The 23,339-nt window shown below is 41.0% G+C and overlaps 1 protein-coding gene across 5 annotated transcripts in view; it reads left to right on the forward strand.

Moving 5' to 3' along the window:
* MAP3K9 (mitogen-activated protein kinase kinase kinase 9) overlaps window positions 1-20,336 on the forward strand; it is a 67,881-nt gene extending 47,545 nt beyond the window's left edge. Inside the window, exons 9-12 of one of the 5 annotated variants that reach the window (XR_008577373.1) lie at window positions 4,609-4,721; window positions 5,386-6,201; window positions 7,499-12,487; window positions 18,942-20,336. Coding sequence is in view for 3 of the 5 variants with exons in the window: in XM_054827541.1 (XP_054683516.1) it covers window positions 4,609-4,721; window positions 5,386-6,201; window positions 7,499-7,980 (1,411 nt within the window). In the remaining 2 variants the exon portion in view is untranslated. Of the gene's footprint in view, window positions 1-4,608; window positions 4,722-5,385; window positions 6,202-7,498; window positions 18,337-18,941 lie in introns of those variants that run through there. The other 4 variants (XR_008577374.1, XM_054827542.1, XM_054827543.1 and 1 more) reach the window with 4 other exon arrangements.
* The last annotated feature ends 3,003 nt before the right edge of the window (window positions 20,337-23,339 follow it).

Below are 23,339 nucleotides of genomic sequence, written 5' to 3' on the forward strand. Positions count from 1 at the left end.
GGAGCTGGTTGCGTGTCTTCTTGCAAACACTTTTCTGCTTCCAAACTTACTTGCTGTACCGGAGATGTTAGAGATTCAGAACAGAACACAAAACTGCATTGCATTCAATCCCTTGCTGGAGGTCCAGCACTGACTGATGCTTTCACTGTCTGCTATGATCTTGTTATGTGTATATTTGTAAGCAGTAGAACTTCTTAGCTGTGCAAAACTGTTTCTCTAGTAGCTTTTCTTTATTTTCAGGCTCAACTTTCTGTAGTTTTCATATCATATCTGAAACTACTTCTCTTTTAGAATTCTCAGCTATGCTTTTTCTTGTCTTAAATGCTATTTTTTAAAAAGTATGTGGTAGAGCCAGGCAAATATCTTCTCTGCAGGCTTTTGAAAAGGACACGTACCTTGAGTGAATACATCCTGAAAGGGATTTTTGCAGACATACAGGTTTTACCTCTATTTCTATAGATTCTTGTTCTGTGGCTGCTTTTTTCTTTTTTGTGTGTGTGAATGTATTTATACCAGGAATCCAATCGATCATTGCCAAAATGCTGCTTTAAACATAGGAGTATTTTGATCTTTTAAAAGATTTGAATGCCTTGTGATTTTTAGTGGAGTTTGAAGCTTTTTCCCCTGCTAAATTAATAGTTTGACTCTTGCCGTATTATTTAGGAGGGAAAAATAAAATAATTGGTTATAATTTATCTTTAATATTATGTGCTCGGGTGTGAAATTCCTGGAAAATAGATGTTTACATAATGCATCGCTATTGCAGTCCTCTGTGAGAGGGCCTGGATCTAAGTGTTCTAATGACATTAAAATATGTTCTCCCTCAAAGGTACTCGGACATGTTACCAGGGCAATGTGGAGGAAGCTTCTTTTACTGCTACCTATGCTTTACTTATTCTATAGATGAAGTATAGCGTTCTATGGAATTGAAACAGATGTTACACTTTACAATCATTAATTATATAAAAGGGCAGGAGATCACTGAAGCTGGTAGAAAAACACTTCTACTTTGAAATCATGTTCTTAGAATTCTAGGAGTAAAGCTCTTCAGTTTTCTGTTCATTACTGTACAGTCTGAATCATTGAATTGCTTTTGGACACAGACAGCTGGAGAGGAATTGCTTGCTAACCATGAAAACCATCCTATTCTCTCTACAACTGAGATGTTCTATAGTATTCATCACCTCTTCCAGGGAGACTCAGTACACCTATGGCATTTTGCAGAGTATCTGAAACACGATAGTGTCGCAGGGCAGTATGGTTAACATACAATGAACTACTGTGTCTTGCTGAGATCATGCCAGACTGCAGGCTTTAAATTGGAGGGAGCAGAGTTGCAGTAAATGTTAACGACTCAAAATACAGAGTCCTTGCTGGTTTTAGTATTCTTCAATTCTAATTTTAAAAGGTAGGAGGGTAAAAATTGGGGTCAAGTGAAGAGCTAAACTTAGGACACAGAAGTCTTCTCTATGACACTGTTCTGGTAGCAGCAATGCTGCTATTCCAGTTGCTTACATGACACTGCGATCACGGGAACTTGAATCTTCATCTTTTATATCACTTTCCGTGTGTTCTCCACAGGAGGTAATTCCAAATTTATGCAAGGATTACATTGTGGGAATTACAGTGAAATTCTCTAGCCTGAGTAAACTGACCTATAATTAACATCAAGTAAAGGCAGTCATGAAAAGATCACATGGTGATTATTCACCCTTCTGCATTTATCTTTGCGCATAAGGAATATACACAGCAGCGGAAGGTTGCTCTGTGAATTGCAGAGACCGGATGAAGCTTTAGTGTTGTAACAGTTCAATTGTGATCTTACGGTATATTCTCAAGGATATATGGTGAAGTCTTAATTGTCTTTAAACTTGGCATTGACTATTTTCACGCTGTTAGAATGACATGGGTGATCTTTACCCTGTTTAAGTTTTCACACTGGTGGTGTTACTGATTTTACAGAAGGTGACGCTGGATGTGGGGTACTCATAGTCCTTTAGCAGTTATCTCTTAAAATCTTGCAAGCTAAATAGGGATGAGCCTGGGAACAGAGACTTTTTATTCATGACAGTATTGTATTAACACCTCAGCATGGTATTACAGAATGATGTTAAGACACCAGAGATGCCATCTTACATCTTCCAGTTGTAAGGAAGTTTTTTGCAATTTGCTCAGCGAATAAGCCTCGTCACCTTTTCAGTCCTGAAGAGAGCTGATTTTGACTTCCTAGTACAAAAAGGCAACAGAGAAGTAACTTGACCATAACATAACAGAGAAAAAACCTTCCTGTTATTTAATCTAAATAGATTACAGATAAGAAGTCTTTACGTTCCTGAATTGTCACGCTAGTGACTAAAATAGTTAGTTTTGCTGCTAGTGCTTTCAAATCATTCCAGTTTCTCTCTCCTTGGAGCAGCAACAGAGTACATTACTACTACAGCAGTGTTATCTAAGTCAGCATGTTTTGAATTGTTTTCAAATGCACGCTACTGTCTAATTAAGAGGATGTGCAGCTATCCTCTGCACAGGTCTTCGGGGTCTGCTTGTAATTTGGGAGAGAGAGAGAGAAGGAGGAAAAAATACAAGGGAAGGATAAAGATTTTATAACCTGGAGGCAAACGTAGCAGGCCTTGAAATTATTCCGGTAGTTATTTATCTTTCTGTTCAGATTGAGCTGTGCTTTGTCAGTAACAGCAAATCTTCAGTCTGTTTTTTGGAAGGGAAGGTTGCTCTGAAAAGTCATAAGGAAGCAAACTAAGTTGATGAGTGCTGCTGTACAATAAAGGACAATTCCCAAGACCCTTTAGATAGCTATGACTGTAATGTGAAGGCTAAAGTGAAGATTACTGCTGCCTATCACTTAGAACTTTGCTATCCTAACTATGTGTTAGTACTATTTATCCTAACTAAGTATTATTTTACTAACCTAGTATTTATCATAACTATGCATGTTGTACACATGGATAATTTAGATACAAGATCCATTATTTTGTGGGTTGTGTTACATGGCTGAGTATAATATGGAGAGAGTAAATCGGAACAGACCCACGCACTGAATTGCATCTCTGTTGTAAAACCACGTGGTTGTCTTTCATGACAAGTAGGATTCAGCACTGTGCTGTTTGGATTCAAGTTCATAGCAAGGTACTGCATGTGGCAGAATGGTTCATGGGGGGGAAATGATGGATTTTCAAGACAGTTGAGAACTGCACAAGATATTCAGCGTAATGCCTATAGCACGGTCATCAACTAACTGAACATGTGCTGATCAAGTTTAGACCTTGTGACCTTGCTGTAGCAATCTAGTTTGCTGACAAGCAGGGCATCCCAGTTAGGTACAGAATAAAGGAAAAATGCATACCAACGCAAAAAACCTGATATAATTAAACTTTGAAATCATGCAGTGGAAGCCATTTTAGAAATGCAGAGTGATTCCGGTGGAAAATAAGAATCATGAGAGAACTTCTATATGCTCATACCCTTCTTTCTCTGTAAGCAAAGGATTGTAATGAATTACGTGTCTTATCAAAGAACAATGCTAGTTAGTAATGGACCTGGAAGAGGTCTTATCTCCTAATTTTTCTGTTCTTTCAATAACAAGTCGATGCTTTTGTGTGTCCAGTTGAGATCATTCAGACTATCCACAGGTCTTTTTACTCCTTTCATTCAATTTGCTGTCTATCCTAAGTGTATGTTAGCTTTTCACCCACGCTACCATGTGTTTCATGTTGGAGTTTGAAGAAAGGCACTGGAAGTCTCCCAGTTCGGACTATATTGATAATAGAACAATAAAACTTTGCTGAGTGTTGATATGTCAGAAAGTTGTGCTGCTTACTAAAGATAGGATGATGTTAAAGAATGAATGGCTATGAATAGGGACTACTAATAAGCTCAGGTGCCTGGTGACTGATGTCACTTGCGTTTAAAGGTATAAGTAGGGATTTGGTTTTGAGTTTTTGACTTCTTTGTTTTTGTGAGTTTTGGGGGTTTTTTTCTGTAAGTAAAGGAAACAATGACATGATTTATCATTTTATCTACCTGTTTTTCCATAATCTAGAACTTAGGCTTTTAACTGTCTGTACTTCATTGCAGTGTTTCCTTTAGAGGAGAAATATTGAGGTTTATAATATGGAGGAATGACTTTGCTGTTACAATGACTGTAGCATGTTATCGTCCCAGTGAGTGATCTTTGACTTTCATTGTTCATTTGTATTTCACATGGAAATGTTTTTGGAGATATTTTTCCCCTCCTGCTGAGCACTTCATTTTTTACCTGCCATAGTAGGTTTGCTTTGGTTTAAAAAGAAAATGTTTCATCTGATTTCTGTAGTGGTGCTTTCTATTATTCTTCCTTTGTAGCTGTTGCTTATCAGCAGAGGTCTTTTGACTTCCACGGTGTAACAAATGAGGGAGGGGCTTTTTGACTTTTTTGTATTCTAAGGTGCTGTAAAGATGTTGCAAAATGTCTTGCTAAGGAAGGACTTCAAATCTATGTAATTAAGAAGAATACATGCATACCCTAATTAGAGCAATAGAGAATATAGAAGGGGGGGAATGAAAATAGTTTGTGAGCATGGTACATTTTCTTCCATCTTTCTACTATTTCAGCCTGAAAGCTCTGGTAGAAGGATACAAACAATGGTCATCCAGTGCACCAAACCTTGGGAAGATCCAGAGAACTGCGCCTGCTTTTCCAGGATTCACCAGCTTAGCAGAGATGGGTAAATGAATTCCCTGGACTTTATATTCTCATCCCCACTTCCATTCACATTTGAATGAACCTCTCCTTTCCTGACCTTCACTTGGTACCCTACAGCAATGTTTTCATTTTGGTGGTATTCATTTTTCTTTTATTCTTTGTGAAGTAACTACTTTCTCCTTCTGGATTTTCTTTTTTTCACCTCTCTGCTTGTGCTTCTTATCTGTCAAGCTAACAAGCTTCTCTTAATTCCCCTCTAGCTCCATGCTACCTCTCAGCTCCTTTCCTGTTGATATTTAGATGTGCAGCATGGCTACACCTTCACTCGCAAGGAGAGATCCTTATAGTTTTCCTATCTTTTGCTCTTCACTCCCAAACATACAAATTTACTGTATAAGTCACTGACGTGTAGCTTGCTTCTGAAATGCTGTTCTGCAATTGATCTCAAATAGATTAACGTGTCGCTAATTTCTTCTGCTCTGATAGTGTTTCCAGTTACTTGTCTTAGACTATCTGCTTTGGAGACAGTAGCCTGTGAGTATTTGGCATTTGGTGAATGATGCTTGTGATGAGGACAATTTGCATCTTCTGAGGAGAAGCTTATTTTCATGTATATTTGTAAGACAGTGAAATTTGCCAGTGAAAATGTTACATCCATGCAAAGCCTGTTTTCATTTGCTTTCCAGATGATGAAGACAGTGAATGTCTTAACGGGGAGGGCAAAGTGCACCCTTCACCTGGGCACAATCAGTCATACCTCTGCATCCCGTTTCAGAAGAATGAAGACTGGGATGGCCCTTCTAGTGATGCCAATGAGGAGTCCACCCCTGTGAACTCTGCTACTAGTACCCCACAGCTGACACCCACCAACAGCCTCAAACGTAGTGGCTCCCACCACAAGCGATGTGAGGTTGCATTGCTTGGCTGTGGAGCAGTGCTGGCTGCCGCAGGCCTGGGCTTTGATCTGTTAGAAGCAGGGAAGTGTCAGCTGCTGATTGAGGAGGAGCCAGAGGCACCCAAGGAAGAGAAGAAGAAGCGTGACAGCATTTTCCAGCGAGCTGGACGCCCGCGCAGGAGCACTAGTCCACCTTCCCGAAAGATCTTCAAGAAAGAGGATCCTATGTTGTTGCTAGGCGAGCCATCCACATCCCTCACCCTTCTTTCCCTGTCTTCCATTTCCGAATGTAATTCCACCCGGTCCCTGCTGCGCTCAGACAGTGATGAGATTGTGGTGTATGAAATGCCTGTCAGCCCAGTGACAGTCAAGGCTCCCTTGCCAGCCATTACCAACCCCCTAGTCAATGTCCAGATTGAGAGGTTCAAACAAGACCCCAACCAGTCCCTGACTCCCACGCACGTGACAGTCTCTTCCCACACCCAGCAGAGCGGGCACAGGCGCACACCTTCTGATGGGGCCATCAAAGGGAGTGGACTAGTTGTCAATGGGTGCCCAACCAGTGGATGCCCTTCCAGTAGCTGTTTAACTGGAGCACTGGGAGCAGGTAGGTTCTCAGCCATCTTCTTTTTCCTCTTCAGACTAAAGACCCAAACAGTATAATGACTTGTTAGGAAGTAAACATGTTGCTTATACAGCATCCATTGTGATGGCCAGCCCATAGCTTATGGATGCTGTCATTACACAAATAATGCAGCAATGGTCTCTGTTCCAGCATCTCTGCACGAAGGAGCTCTCTCTACTCCCCTGTGCTGTGAGGCAGAGTGTAGTATTGTAGTATTGTTTCTTAGACAAAGTACAAATATTGCGCATTTTTAGCAGTTCCTCGGGATTCCATCTCCATTGCCTTTATACACTTGTTTGTATTGCTGTTACAATTTCAAAGTACATTCTGATCTTTAAGACAGTGAAAACTGTCACAATACCAAAGTACATTCTGATCTTTAAGACAGTGAAAACTGGATCTCTAAAGCAGTTTGGGGCTGTGCCACTGTTGCTCTTATTCCTTTGCAAGCAAGAGGGATCTTCCTGGGTAGGTAGGGTTGCAGTCTTTAAGAGTGGCTGTGACTTGATAACTTAAAAAATGCCTTCCTGTTTTCTTGCCCTAGTAACTCAGAAAAAAAAGGATTATAATAATAAATTAACATCTGATTTAATTAGACATTTCCCAGTGGTTAAGCAAATGTGAGGTTGTCTGTTGAATGGCAGTCTGCAGTAAAATGTGGGTTAATGCAGCTGTGAATACTCATTAAAAATGATATTCATGAAAATTTAAAAGTTATGTTGTATTTATTAAAAACAAACAAACAAACAAAACCACCAAAAAACCAAACACCATCCCCCACCCCTAAACAAAAGCAAACCAGGAGGCGTCCAGAGTAGGTAGTGTTAAATGGCTCTTCCAGGAAGTTGGTCCTACTCACTCCAAGCGTCACGCATCCTGTTGTGCAAGTGTCTCCCTGATCCATTCAAGCTGTTAATGGGTAGTGTGTCTTCCAAAGGATTTGGAGAGTCCTCATCTCTGGTAGGATGTCAAGGCCATGCTCTCCAATCTGAAAATTGAAGAAAGCAAAAGAGAGGATGAACAAAACTTGCTGCTTGTGCTAGGCCAGCGAAACAGGTGTCTTGCAATGTGTTGAGAACAGTGTAGGGATAAAGAAGCCAGTTATCCACTTTAGATTGGCGTAATCTTGAAGACAGGGAGTTTGTAAATTCTGAATGGAGGCTTTCTGCTTTGAAAATGTTTTCACAGTGTACATACAATAAACTAAGATCTGTTGGAACCATTTAGCAGTGACATCTAACATGTTTCCCTCTTCTCTTACATTCTCTGTTTTGGATAGGTGTATTAAAAACACCTAGTCCAAGTAGAGATCCCAATGAGGTCCCTCGTCTGCCAGACCCCAACCTTGTTTTTCCTCCAACCCCAAGACGATGGAATGCACAGCAGGACCCCACACTGGAAAGACCCAAGACATTGGAGTTCCTGCCCCGGCCACGTCCTGCAGCCAGTCGGCAGCGGCTTGATCCCTGGTGGTTTGTGTCACCCAGCAATGCCAAGGGTGAATCTTCTGCCAACAGTTCAAGTACTGATACTCCAAGCAATCTGGACTCTTGTTTTGCTAGTAGCAGCAGCACTGTAGAAGAGAGACCTGGACTGCCTGCACTGCTTCCTTTCCAGGTGGGTCTTCCTGTAGAGGAGCGGACACTGTTGGACATAGATGCTGAGGGGCAGAGCCAGGACAGCACCATTCCGCTATGCAGAAGTGAACTTAACACACACAAAGCTGCAGCATATGAACTCAAGCAAGAATTCTGGTCTTAGTATGAAATCCAATGGGGACAGTGAGCCCCTCTAAATTCAATCCTACTTTTTGCACTGAGAATGCACTTTGAAGACAGATGAGATGGAGGGATGCTACAGAGATCATATGGTGCTGCCTCTGCTGAAGCGTGTGGTGTTCAACTGCCTGATTCTTGTCTGCAGTTGGATGTAACTTGGCAACTCAAAGCTGCTGACTTTTGCTGTGGGGTTTTTCTGTAGTCTTCCCTGCCCTCTTATTGCAGTTTGAATCTGCAATGAGCTAAAATTATCATATCAAAGTCTTTGTTACTGACCTTGTAGGATTTGGCACTTGCAGTAAGTATATTGGTATCTATCCTGGTATTAATCAGTATTTTCAAAACTCAAATATTACACTACAGCAGACACCAGTGTTTGATGTTTTCCCAAGGAATCCAGGACAGAAACAAGTAAACATCTGAAGACTACCTTCTCTGAAATGTATTCAGATCATTAGATAGGCCTGGGAATCACGGTACCCCCACTGAAGGAGCAGAAGTAGCTATCTTACACTCACTTGTCCTCTTTTGCTCATGTGGCAGTGCAAGGTGGAACAGGTTGCAGAGGAAGGGCATGGCATCTCCACTGATGGAGGAGGTCTTAGAGAACATACGAACTAGACTGTTGGGAACGAGTAGGTGTAGTTGATCCTGGCTTCAAGGCAGGTTGGATAGACTTCAGTGATCTCTTGAGGTCCCTCTCAGCCCTATTTTTCTATGACCCTGTGCTTTCAAAATGATGAGGGCTTTATGGTATGGCTGTTTATTCTAGTTTGATTTTTTTGTTGCAAGCTTTGATTCCACCAGCCTCCTTTTCCCAGCCCTTGTATCTCAGGCTCATAGTCAAGCTGCCTCAGCTTTGGGAAGGGAATTAACAGGAACTCTTCCTTAAAGCTGTGTGGGCTTGCAGGAGTAAATTATGTGTCCCCCAATATTTTTTTTTAAATTATTTTATTTCCTGTTTTTCCTCCTTTCGTACACTTTTTAGGAATGGCCCTTGAAACCTAAGACTGTTCTTAGGCATGTGGATACTTGTTTAAGGCTCTTTTGAAATTGAGGCTTGTGTTGTTAGTAGCTGGATTGTGCAAATAGGAATCAAAACATCTGGATTCTGTTTTATTTTGTCACTGACTCACTGTGTGACCTTGGGCAAATAATGTAACCTCTGTGCCTGAATTTGCCCATCTGTAAATAATAGGGATAATACCTACCTCACAAGGGGAGGGGTTGGGACATACATAATAGGTATAAAGTCCTTTGAGATCTTTGAGTGAAAGGCACTGTAGACAGGTAAAACATTATTCTTGTTCAAATATGTAAAAACTCCTAACTCTGGAGCAAGAACAGACCCCTGTCTTGAAGGAGGAAGTCACACAAATGAAGTGTGCCTATGCTCATGGTTTTCTATACAGAGACTGCAAGTGTGTCTGTGCCTCTGCAGGTGTATCTTACTGGCTTTAATGAGAGCTTCACTCTTCCCCAGTTTTGGCATTATAAATAAGGGATGTGGCCTTTACATGAGCGTAATAGGGTAGTCTGCTTATTGCAGGGTACGGCGTATCTGTTCACACTTTCTGTACAGATCTGTGCTCATTTTGCTAATCTGCTGACCGTTTGGGTGCAAATAACTGATTTGACATGCTGCCAATGCAGTGCTCAACCTGCTAGGGAAGCCCAGTACTGTTGTGAAGACAGTGTAGCCAAATACTTTCTTGCAGCTGTCAGCACAGAGAACCTGAGTCTTTAGATGCTTGTAACCTGATGTTAAAAATCAGCGTGTGTGGGGAAGTACTGTAGTTAAGGGTTTTTAATTCTGCTTGAGGTCTAAAACCAACATGTTGCCATTAGTCAGGTGCACCCTTTTTCCAAGAAATTACAGTATGGTTTTCTGTAGAAAGGTCACACATTTCTTGTTTATCATGTTCCATGAAATGTGTTTAATGGCAGAAGTACTTTTTGCTGCTTCCCCAGTGAATGCTCCAGAGCTAGCCTTAATAATGTTACCCTGGCTGCTGGAGCTGGATAGACTGTTGACTGGGTAGACAAGGCATTCTGGTGCAGGGCTAAGAGACGTATGTTTCTGACGCTTTTGTTAAATGTAGGTCTTTAGCATTCTTGATTTCTTAAGCATTTGTCCTCTTGTTTTCCATTTCGGAAAACTCAGTTTGTGATCCTGAGACTAAAAAAAAAGGCAAAACCCCTCTGAACAGATGGTTCATATCGATTGTGCTATAGACATAAACTCAAGGAAAGCCCAGTCAGAGGCTGCCAGAGGGACCTGAAGCAGGAGATTAAAACTCTATTTTTCCTAGTCTCCCTTACTATTCTGAAAAGGCTGAAACAAAACTGGATCAGCTGTTCTGAAATTTAATGCTTTCTATGCAAAAAGTATCGTTACGAAAGTCATAGGAAGCATCCTGTGCTCTTCAAAGACATCTCCTGGAATAGCTCCATTCAACCAGAAATCTTTAAAACCTATTTACTTGTGTGGAATGGGAGGTTACATTTCTAGGTCACATTGGTTTAACTCAGACCACTAAGCTTTCTCATAGCTGACCGGTTGCTTTCACCAAGTGAACCATAAGGTTTCTGTCAAGTTCCCAGCAGGCAAGACAGCTCTAAAGCCAAGTTGTTCTGTCACCTCTTTTGCTTAGGAAAGTTGAGGATGAAGTATCAAAACCCCTTCCCCCTATCTCCCTTTTAGGTAGTCACTTGGTGAAGGTGGAGTGTAGCTGACCTATTAGAAGTATTTTGCTCTGAAGAGCATCTTCCTTAACACCAAATGGACATTGCTACATCAAAGGAACTGGATAGGACAGATGACAAGGAGTCAAGGCTCCACATCAGGGTTTCCAACCTAGATATTCCCTACTACAAAGCTGCTAGAAAGACTAGGTAGAAGCATAATTTGGTCTGTTTTTTTTTTTTTTTAAACACTCCTTGGATGCAGTGATTTTCATTGAATATAGCACATGAAATAAAATGAGGTAGTCTTTGAGCATCAACCCATAACTGTCTTCTAGTTGGAAGTCCTATAACCTAAGGTATCAGGCAAGAGGACCCTGTTGTAGAAATAAAGCTATTGGCTTTGGCAGGTGGTGGGGTATTCTTGGACAGGCAGAGGGGGCTCTCAATGCAAAGAGCCATCAGGTGTTTTACCTTATGCATCCCAAAAGCTGTTGCAACTGGTGTCCTGAGGCCAGAGGCTCTGCACATACTTAAACTAGCTTGTAACCCCTCCCTATATCCATCTATCCCATCCTGGCTTGATTTCTCTCCTTTCTGATTTTTTTCCTTCCCAGTTGTGGGAGCTGAGGTGCTCCAAATCTCCGAAGGTGTGCTTCACTGTAGTCCACTAGGTACTGAGAAGATATGAGCCAGTCAGCTCACAGTTTCTTCTTTTTCTACTGGTTACTATATTCCCATTTGTCAGGGAGACAAAAGTTTCAGACTTACATCGATTGACATACCTTTCTAGCAGTGTTCTTGAGGAAGACGATGAAAATCTTGCTATAAAAAAATTCTAATAAATGTCTTGTTTCTTAAGTATCTGAATATGTTGCACCTTTTTTTTTTTCCTGAGAAAATGAGAAAAAGATAATCTGAGAGGGCAAAATCACTGAGCAGTCTAAAACATAATGACAGAAGAATGGGGTAAAATGTGTTAAAATAATTACAAGGCTCACAAAGAGGAAGTGACAAATTTTTAACTGGTAGTAACAGTAGTAAGATTGTTGCTGAGAGAAATATTTCTAGTCTGGAAATATATATGTATTTTCTTTTAAATAGCTAGCAGCAGTCTATAGCACTAATTTATGTAACTGATGTGCTGATTTAGGAATTAGAAAAAAGTTTGCCAGCCCTTCAACATAGTCTATCTTTATAGTCCGTTTGTTTTTTCCTGTAAAATTGGGGGAAGGCACAGACATAGCAACAAGTGCAAAAAAAACCAATTTTTTTTTTTTTTAATAAATGTCTACTGGTTTCACAGAAATTGAGTGTGGGAGAGGTAGAGAGAAGAAAGCTTTTGTGTCAAAACTAAGGTGATAATAGTTATGGATTTTTTTTCTAATACTGTTGCTTCCTATGGACTGCACAATGCTCTTTTTTGCCACCCAATAGGTTTTACCTCCTTTCAGTCCTTTTCAGAGGTGCAAATGTAACTTTTTATAGTTTGGGGTTTTTTTTCCCTTCAGATTATTATTGCAGTGGGTTAATATTCAGTATGGGGCAGGGACTGTCAGTGAAAATATTCTTTTTGTATTGGTTTTCTAACAAAGTGAGTATTTTCAAAGTGAATTTTTTGATGTGGAAAGACCTGTTCTGGTTTGGCATGCTTTTATGATGAAGTATTTTTCTGTACCTCTAGGAATGGGAGCAGTTGCCTTCCTCTTCATAGTGTGCTGTTATCTTAAGACTTTATGAACAATACTGCATAGAGGTGTTACTTCGATTTGTAATGAAACCGGATACTTCTCATTCTGCTGAAGGTGAGGCAGTAATGGTCAAGTAAAGAAAGGTCTTTGTCATCTGGAGTGTTCTCTTAAATAGAAAATTACAGGAAACCTCCCATCTTGAGTCACCTTTCTATCTCGAGCTTAACTTTTATTTGAAAATTAATTCATCTCCGTGGGATGAATATGGGAGCTGGAGTCCCATTAGATGTATGGAACCAAACCTAATACTGTATCCCAAAATTCAGTAATAGCTTACTAGTTTTGTAAGTAATTTTAAGCTAATAGGAATGGTTTTGTTTCTTTTGGGTTTTTTGAAACCTTTCTTCTTGGAAAAAGTGCATATTGCTTTCTAACCTTTTCCATGCGCTTTGGAAATACACTCAAGAACTCTTACCAACTCCGTGGCGAATAAGGAGGCTCATATCTTGCACAGTGATGCAGGTCCTCCTTTTGGCTTAACTTTTTTCAGTATGAAACAAGGACACCTATATTTGAAAATGAAGATTTCTGATCTTTATCCTGCTACTGCAAAACAGTTTCTTACCTTCCATATTTATAATTCACTTAAGGCTATAATTTGGGTAAAACTGGACATTAAGACTGAGGGGATAGGCATGTGTTAAAACATATTTGCAAACAAGCAATAAATACAGCATGTATGTGCAAAGAGAACCAAAACATACTCATGCTGTCACAGGGGAGAACTTTCAGACTTTGTAAACCTTTGGTTAATGATATAAGTAAGATACCTTTAGGAAAGAATGCCTTCCTATGTTTTTCTGTTAAGTTTGCTCTTGTAAGATTAGAATATGGTGGTTTGCACAGGCAGTGGTATTGTATCTAGCTGGACAGAAAGGATCTTTAACCAAATTTTAATCTTTTTTTTTTTTTTCTATTGCCAGTCCAGTTTATGGTTTAGATTTTCCTTTCTTTTGTTGTTAGCAAACAAGAGTCTTCAGAAGAACTTAGGTTTATTGTTTCCTCAGACCTACTTTCACAATTTCATGATGCAGTATGGAAATGCATTTACGACTTACTCTGTTGCTCCCTCTGTTGAACACGCTAGTAGAAAGTCACATGCTGCATTTAAAATGTGCATTTGCTTTTGTTTTTTCTCATGCTCAGCTTTTTTAAGCAGCATTGCCATTGGTCAGAGATGAATACAGCTTCTGAAATGACCTACATCAGCTTTATTTTTATATGTTAAAAATAGTCAGACCCCGGCTAAGTGGTGTGCGTGCTTAAATAAAAGGTAATTTCACCCTGGGTGGTGGGTCTGATGTAGCTACCAGAATTGTTACTGGTCCTCTCTGACAAGGATCTCCTTTTTTTTTTTTTTTTTTTCTTCAACTGGAAAGTCTTCAGCATTTGATCAATGTTTGTATACAAGAAACACATTTCATTTCCTACTGTAGCTGAGTGAAAAATCTTTCATTCTTTAGTTCTAAATGATAGTAACATAATTTTCCGACTCAGAATGGCTTCTTGGACTGGGTTTTTTTTGTTTGTGTTTTTGTTTGTTGGTTTTGGTTTGTTTTGGTTTTTAAGCCTGCGAAATACATATGTATGTGTTAGGTGCATCCTGTATTCCTAGGTGCCTTCTGTCTCACATGTCTCCTTGCTAGGGCCTGAGATTGTTTTTTTTGGAGGGAACTCCTGGTTGTAGCTTTCAGTGCCATAGTGTTCTTCATCACACATCAGGCCAAATACCAGCACAGCAAACATTTCATGTCCTCCCATTTACTGATGTGCATACAACCCTGTGGAAAGAAGTGCACTGTCACTGGCTCTCCTTGTTTCTCAGTTATAATTCTGCTCCTGTCCCATCTTTATTGGTTATTAATTCTTGTTACCATAGTACTTGGAGGCCTAAGGCAGAAACCAATACGTGTTTTAGGTGTGCTTTGACCTAAAATGTTTCCAAGCTAGAAGCATAAGCCACAACTGGAAGAAGTGAAAGCAGAGGTTGGCAGGAAATAGTGAGTAAGAGTGAAATTATCCTTATCCTCCTTAATGTAATAAGCAGTCAGAGGACAGAGGGATACTAGCTGCTTGGTAATCTCTTGGCACCATAGGTAAGTTGGGTCCTAAAGAAGAATTTGAGGAATGTGTAGTTACTTAATTTCTGGTTGGTTTGTTTTATTTTACCCTGAGCTACCTCATTTGTAGAGATGGAATGGGAAGAAAGCGTAAGTTTTGGTAGGAATTGCTCTAGGTAGGCAGTTGAGGCTGGAATGGTGGGAGGACAGAGGCAAATACTTGTGTTTGACTCTGACATGGAAATTCCTGATGGAAAAATAAAACCAGCAATTCAGTTTTATAAGTTAAGATTATACTTGCTTTTACTAGGTATGTCTCCAAAATCAACAATAAATGACAAGATAGGGCATTTTTTTGATGGTTTCTGACCTGTGGAAGAGCTGATTGTCCACAGACCGACCAAAAGATGGTGATTTCATATCAGTCACTACTGCTTTTAAAAGTGAAGGTCTGGTTTTTTGAAAACAGATTTTGTAAAATAAGCTCGTGTGCTCTTAAGGTGTATCTACACACAATCCTGATTGTTTCCCTGTATTTGCAGTATTGTTTTCCTAACATGTAAGATCCTAATACAGTCCTTATTGTATCTGAATGCTAATAATGTGCAGACAGCCCAATATAGCTAATACTGAGAAACCATGACACGTTTTTAGTGTGTAGTGTAGTGGATTTATAAGCTCAGCTTGAGGTGGGCTACTGTTAGGTCTGTAGCCGATGGGTCAGATGGATGCACAGCTAGCAAAAGGGGGCTTAGAACAAATCTGCAGGAAGAATGCCACAGTTTTATTTGCTCGAAATAAATTATTTGAAAAATAATCATGTCTGTGGGGAAAGGCCTTTCATTATTCTGAAATACTTTTCTAGGATCTTGTCCATGGTCAAACTTCAGCTCCCAGGATAGCTAGTGAGAACCTACATTGTGCTCAAAAGTTGTTGACTGAAACCCCAACATAAGACCAGAATAATGCATTTTATATAAGCTATTTCAGAGTGATTGACACTGTCTCCCTGTTCTACCTTGATTGTTCCAATATATCATTTTCTCAAGAACAGACGTTGAGGTTGGATAAAGCTAACCTCCTTGCCTTGAAGAGAGACGTATGGGTCTGAGAAAGAAGATTGTTCTAGCTATGTCCTGATGCTTTTGTGTCTCGCTCTCTTAGCAGTAGAGGTTATAATAGAGCAGGAAGGCATGCTGGTGTTTTTCCAAGCTTCGTTGATAAGAATGCTGCTAACAGCAGATTTTAGTAGGTAAACGAACAAGTTCTTTGGGAACCCTTGTACTTGGTTTCTCCTCATTGAGTTTCAGAACAAACCTGGCCTCTGATTACTGTTTGGCATAGCTCAGTTGCACACTGAGCTTCTTGAGTTTAGCCACATCTAGAGGAGAACTGAGCTTCTACCTTGGGTTCTTCTGGAATTTGTCAATGTGGCCACTTCTCAACTTGGGTAATGTGTTTTCTCCCAGGCCCAGTCTGCGTCACAAAATGAGTTGTCACCCTCGACTGACTGCCCAGATATTCATAGTAGGCTTGGTCTTCTGTCTTGCAGGCTTTAGCGAGCAGCTCTTAAAATGTCAACAGGGTTAGCATTTGTATCTGAATAGGGCAGCTAATACCTCTGAGCTGACTTTTCACACTGCATCTCAAGCAGATGTTACTGCATCAGTTCTGCCATTACTCTGTTTTCAAGATTATCTTGACAACCATAACATCCAGAAATCCTGGACTGTAAAGAATAAAGCCACGGGGGGGGGGGGGGGAAGGGAGAAAAAAAAAAGCATACGAGTGTTTGCCAGTTGAACGGTTTAGTTTGGCCAATGCTCTTTGCAGAGAGTAAAATCCATTCTTGTGCAACATCGATCTCTTTGGGGGATGGCTAAATTCGAAGTGGAGAATATACCTAGATCCACTTAAAGTCAGTAGGCACCAGTGCCCCTCATATTTGGCAGTTAAAATAAGAAACCACTTAAAGCCAAGAACATCTAGTAGTAAAAGTTCATATTTAGGGTAATTAACTTTCAAGTTAAAAGGGAAGAGGCCTCAATTCAAGAAAGCTCTTCACATACTTAAACATCACTGAAGTCAGTGGAATGTATCTGTGGGTCAAAATGCACAAGACCCCAATTCAGCAAAGCTCTCTTAATCTAAATTGGGGGATTGTCCTGTAGAGATTAATGGTGAAGGACCAGGCTCTGGACTTTGATGGTCAGAGGAAAGAGTCAATTTACCTGAGGAAAGAGTTCCTTCGCAAGCCTCTGGGTAAATGCTGGTTTGATTGCTGACTCTTGTGGCCTTTCCATGACTGCACATGCCATGCCTATTTGACTGCTAATTCTTACCATAAACAGGGTGAGCTTTGAGAATGTTTTCTGACACAGGAAGAAAGAGCAACGACTTCTGCATTAGCAGATTGCTAGCTGCAAAGGGGCAGTAAGTGACGAGCGGAGCTTGTATGTGAAAACGTCAGTTTAACCTGAGGCCTGTTCTCAGGTGTTTCTTCTCATTTCAAAAACGCATCCCTCCAGGCTGGTAGACAGACCTGACAAGTTCAGCAGTGATCAACACCCACCACTCTTACTAGAGTTCTTGGGTTCTTGTTCGTCAGCTGTTGGTGCAGCAGTCCGTGCTGGTATATATGATTTCTTTGTCGTAAATTCAGGACAAGCTGGAAATATCTGAGATATTTTGCCTGACTTGAGAGGCTTATATGGAGTGGGCAGGGCAACAGTGGTGGAGAAATCAGGGAAAATACCTGTGCTTTTAACAATGTCTCTTCTGTGGCTTTGAAAGTCCAAGAATTTCTCAGCCAGAGAATGTATTTCCTCCCTCTTTTTATAAGCTACTTCTTTCTTTTGCCTTATTAATCGTGCATCTGCTCCTGCTTCTATTTAAAGCCAGACACAAAAATCGGTGACCTGACTTTCCTAGGTACAATGTTGTAAATCTGAAGAACCAGGTGAGTAATTTACTCTACTGTAAGATCATGCCCCCATGTCTGTTCTTCTGAGATATGGGATAGTTCCTGCTTGTGTTGAAATCACTGTGTGGAAGGTGTTGGGTACTTCATAAGGAACTCCAAACTCTGCAGGACTGGGATTCATCTTACAACTTAAGTATTTCAGTCTGGTTTTGGAGACCTCTGTATGTCTTCTGTTCATGGTGTTCAAAAGTCTGTTGCTATCGAAGTAGCACCTGAAGGTATGTTTTGCCCGAAGAACCTGCAATGAAGCAGTTACATTAGCAAACCGTAATGTACCCCAGAGTTGAGTAAAGTAACGGAGGCCACCAAGTTTTTCTTGTTTGTGTGATGAAACGTTGTCAAATTAAGTGATTTGTTGGAGCCTTCCTTTAACTTCTGTACAGCAGTAAGCTTAGAGGAAAAGAAGATTGCATTATTTTTTAAAAAGCTTTATTTGTGACCCGGACTTGTTGCCTCTGACCCTCTTGGGCTTAAATAGTTAAATTATATTAATGTCCAGTTTGTTTCACTGTAGGTAACACATCAACTGAATACTCTTGTGCATAATCTACTGTATCTTTCCTCTGTTCTGTGTCAATGTATTATGTGTATTTGGATTACAGTTCTTTTTTGTATTAAATTATTTTATGTTATAGAACAATATTTAAGCGAAGCAAAGAGCTAATTAAAGTTGTTGGCGTTTTTGGGATTTCTTTTCTCTTTGCTCTTTTTTTGGATGTACTGTAAATTGTAAACCAAGGATGCCAAGCAGGCTTGGTTCAATGGCTAAAATTATTGTATTACAGTGTAATGCTGATCTAGGCCTTGTCTCAACACTAGAGCACACAGACTTGAATAAAACTGTTATAAAAGTGATCGTCTTTAGGCCTCGAGTTCTTGGTTTTGTGCTTTAAGTAATTTTGAGCAGATGTTTAGAATAGCAGTAGCATTACCTTGCTCTGAGGAATTAAGAATTTTTCCCAGTGCCATGAGAAGTTTACTTTTCTTTGCCTAGGTATTTCAGTCCTGATCAGCTATTCCAGCTCTGGGTCCTCCATAGGGTTTTTGAAATCTGTTTTTGCGAAATCCCAGACAGCTTAGTGCCCAGTCTTGGCACACAGTACCTGTCTGTTAACCCCCTTCTGGCTTTTCTCTGAACAGGGTAATTAATTGCATACCATTTTTACTAAGGTTAATATTTCTGTTCTGTTAGCTTAAGAGTTTTCTATTCTTTATTTAGTATCCCAGCCAGAATGTGAATACGAATGCCTGGATCTGGAGCTAATGCAGTAACACGTTGTGTGCATGATGACATTTAACAGATGGTTTAGATTCACTTCTGACGCTGTGCCTTTGTCCCTGCCACATCATTCAATGAGACACAGTTGCTTGAACAAGGACCTTTCCAAGCTGTCTTTCATCGACTGTCGGTGGGAAAGCCAGAACAACGTGGTTTTGATTCCTGGATTCTGTGTTTCATTCCTAGGTTGTGCCTTTGCTCTTCTCTGCCATCAAGCCATCATTTCACATTTCTCTGCTTTAACAAATGTCACTGCACTAATGAAGGACTATGCACGACGAGAACTTAAGCTTCATAATTTCCTTTGAAAAGAGATTTTTCTCTAATGTGGGTATGTGCAAGAAATTCTACACCCTTCCAGCAGATAGAGACTGAACAACGCATAGGTAGACTACCTTTAGTCATATATTCCATTCAAACTGCTGTAGTGGTGGGTTTTGCGATAAACTGGGAGGAGAGTGGACAGGCAGTCAATTAAGTTTAGTTAGAAATAATAGCATGCAAAATGAATCGCCTTTTCACGTGTTTTAACAAAAGGCGTCTTGCAATGTTCTCTTTCAAACTCTTTCCCCTCCTTCTCCCCAAATCCTGACTGCCTCAAACTATAACAAATATTTCTATCTTCTGTAATGTTTTGCAGAGTAGGATTCTGTCCTAAAAGAATCAGATTTTCTAGCTGAATTTACTCACCTGTCACAACCACGAGGTTACCATCATGTTCAAGCTGCCTCTTCAGGATCAAAAATCTAGATGCATCATGGCAGAAAAATTTCTGCCGGCAAATGCAGCCTCTACAGAAAATGGCAGGAACACAAAGCACTGGGGCAGGACATAAAAATAAAACCAGCAGTTTTCTAAGCAGGGGAGTCTAACCTCTTCCTGCAGAGAGGGAGGATCCTAAACGAAAGCTGCCAGGGTCAGCATGGATGCAGAATGAACACACTAGCAGATGCTTTAGGGTGAGTAACTTTAGTTTTTCATTTGTTGATGTGTAGGCAAGCGTTGGGCATACAAATTTTGCAGGGCAAATCTTAGGTAGGCCTTTAGCTGTAAAGACGCTCAAGTGAGGAAGTCATTGTCTATTACATTATGTTCCTCTGATGGCACGTGCTGGAATAGCACATGTAAGTGGTGCTCTGAAAGCCCACTCATACCTTGGTGAAACTTCTAGTAGCCTTTCAAGGTTAAGTAGATGAAGGAGAAAAAGGGCAGGCTTTCCTATACTATGCAGCTGCAGCTCATGTGATATAGATTAATCTGTTTCTAGTGAAATTTTGACATGCTTGGCCCTTCTTATGTGGAAGAAAAGGGAGAGGCTGTCCTGCTAAAACTAGGCTTAATAAGAACCTAATTGTGAAATGTTTGCAGGCATATTGATAGCAAGGCTCAAGCAGATGTCTTTAGAAAAAAAATGCTGGAGTGAACATGGCAACAACAAACATCAGAGTATCTTAACAAGGGTTAACAGACTTTATCTTCATGCTTGGACACAATTGATGCTACAGTTTGCTCTGGCAGGGAGAGGGGAAATAATTGTGGCTAAGGATGAACAAAGCTCTGGAGCTTTCAAGTAGACTTCAACATGCTCTGTGGCTCTTTACTACTTAATCTGAAATCTTATTAAATGGCATGTGATTTAGTTTCTGTTAAGTCCTCATTAATTTAACAAAGAACAAATCCAAGTGGAATGAAAAGAGGCAGGATCAACTGATGGCACTCCAACACAAAGTAGAATAAAACCATAATCACGTTACTAAATATAACCGAAGCCCGTACACTTCATGCCTGCAAAATTTGCTCTGAAATTTATTCCTTTCTCCCAAAATCATCCTCTAGCATCTTAACTTTAATAATAAAACATGGGTTTGAATATTTAAAAAAAAACCCAAACATGAATGGGGTTACCTGTCACAGATTGCAGCCAATATTAAAAGAACCATCTCTGAGGGATGTGAACATTTTATGCCATCGTGTTCTCCAATGGGACCCTGAGCCAGTAGTCGGAGAACTGGTCATTGTACAAAGAGCTTACTATTCTTGCAGCAGTCTGGCACTTTTGATTTTGGTGATTTTCCAGTAGTTGTATCTGGCTCTTTAGTATTTTTTTTTTTTTACAGGTAACCCTAGATCTTGTAGGACCCAGTCAGAGGTAAGAGGATCTTCTAGGCTGGTGTGCGTTCTAAAGGAGAATTGTTTTTGAAATGGATCATGGTGATGATTTGTGACTGGAGAAGCTGGGGCAAAGGAAGAGGTATCAGATTGGGGGCAAAGGAAAGAGGCAAAAGGTGGGAGATTTCTTTCTGCTTTTCTGCCCACAGAAGGGAAGGGATGGGTGGAACAGGAACCAGCACTGAGGAGAATGGAGATCAGAGCTTTGCTGGGATGCTACAGGAAATAAGGAGAAACCAGCAGAGTTGCTACAGAAGAGGAAATACCCTGGCTGATACCTGATCATGCAGCTGGTTTCCACCAGCAAAACAGAACTTGGGGTCCTAACTTCCAGTTGCTTTTGTCCTGAAGAGCTCCGCATTCAGAGCTTCCACATTTCCTCCTTATCCTAAGACAGAGCCCTCACCCTTCATGGGCTGCTTCTCTGCCCTTCTCCAGGACTACCCTCACTCACTCAGTTCAAATTTCCTATCTTCCACCCTGTCCAAAGCTGCTGCTCCCAGAGCCCTCCTAAACGAGCCTTCTAGGTCCCTTGCCTTAAAGTCTCTGTACTGGCCTCTGTTGCTGTGCCATCCTTTAGTCATGGGAGACTGGTAACTGCTCTGATGGTTAAGGTGTTGCAGCATCTGTGGAGGAGAGTTCACTTCCTGCTCTGCTGGAGTAGAAAAGCAAGTCAATCCTGAAATACTGGTCTGCTCAGGGTGATTTTGAAGCCAAAGAAAGGTTTCCAAAAAGGACCGAACCTAGGGTTTTCACACCCTGTCTGGTGTGAAAGAGGGGTAGAATTTGAGTCTCTCTCTGTTTTTGAGGGAAGAAAGAGCAGGGTAAATGACAAGAACCAAGTAGAGCAGCAGAGAGCTGCCCCATCATCAGCTTCAGGTCTCAGCCCCTGCCAAACTGCGAGAGAACTTTGTCTTGATAGGCCCAATTGTCTCACTGCATGTTCTTCCAAACGAGCAAATGTCAGTGGTGTCTCTGGGCAGGAAGAGCCTTTCAGGCAGGCTCTGTAGCACAGCTGTAATTTCTCCTACTTCCGCATTTGTTATTTCTGCGGTGGTTTCAGGACTATTTCAAGTCAACACTGAAAAGATTTTAAATTCAGACCTGCCCAAGGCAAAACCAAACAAATTCCCTCCTTAGGATGTATTGCACCAGTAATGTTGCTAACTCATGAGCAAAACTTCCAGGTATACATATATAGCTTTATTAATTTAAAAATTTTATTCTACTCATCTTGTAAAACCATCCACATAGTCCCACAGCAAGTGAAGGTTTTTCCGAAGATCCTGCCTATGCCATTGCTCTTACTGGCAATTATCTTTGGTGGTGTCAAGGTTACACCTGTAACGTTTTGGATTTCATTAATGAAGTTTTTGTGTCAGGGAGCAGCAATGTCAGGTGCTGCTCCATAAGGGAAGATGAGCTGGAGCAAAGGGTGACGGCAGGGCAGTGGCAAGGCGAGCAGCGCAGGGCCAGTGACTACCAGGCAAGTCCATAGGGGTAAGGCAGGTCCAAGGTCAAGGCAAGAGTGAGCCTGGGTCAGCAAGGTACCTGGGCAGGCATAGCCGTGGCCATAGTTTAGCTGAGGCAAGGACCATGGGCATGAAAATGCAGCTACTTAGTGAAGGGGGGGAGGCTGCGATGAGGTTTCTCACAGCCCTTGTCTCAGCAGCGTCCAAGGCCACGCAGCTGCATCTCTCCGAGCTGGCCTTGAGCCCAAGCAGCCAAACCTCTAGAAGGGGGAAAAGAAGTTCCAGAGGCTGTTGGGAATCCAGGGGGCAGACACCTATACAGTGACAAATCCATTACAGGTCATAATTACCTTGGTTTGTGTTTGTCTAGTTCTGTAGTTCTTCACTGTAACCAAGTGCAGAGGAAGAGAGGAGGGCCGGGACCCAGGAGCTCTCACTACCACGGGGGGGTTTCAGAACCTCAGCTTGCGCCGAGTCTGGTGGAAGAAGCAGCTCCTGCAGCCTCAGTGCTTAGTGTCTCCAGTACAAACAGCTGAGATTAAAACCCATTCTCTGCTGACTTCTCCTCCTCTGTGCAATTTTCCATCTTTATAATCCAAGCTTCTTTTCTGCAATCAGAAAGCTTTCTCTGGAGCAGTCTGTCATAACTGTGTTTGCCAACTGGTTTCTCACCTGCATGCAATTCTGACAGAAGGACCACGCTGTTCTTGCAGCCACATGTCACCTCTTCTGGGTTAGCCTGGAGTATTTTTCCCTTCGCAAATTACACGCAAGGTTGGAGCAGCCACTTTTTTCTCCCTGATCATGCACATGCTTTTAGGCAGTGCTATTTCAAGCAATGTCCATCCTCCTCCTGCCTAGAGACATGGATGAGGAATCAATATTATCCATTCTTAATTCTGAAACTGCATCACAGCAACATAGTTTTCAGTGTTCCTCAACT

Source organism: Grus americana, chromosome 5 (genome assembly GCF_028858705.1).
Source record: "Grus americana isolate bGruAme1 chromosome 5, bGruAme1.mat, whole genome shotgun sequence".
Taxonomy (NCBI): domain Eukaryota; kingdom Metazoa; phylum Chordata; class Aves; order Gruiformes; family Gruidae; genus Grus; species Grus americana.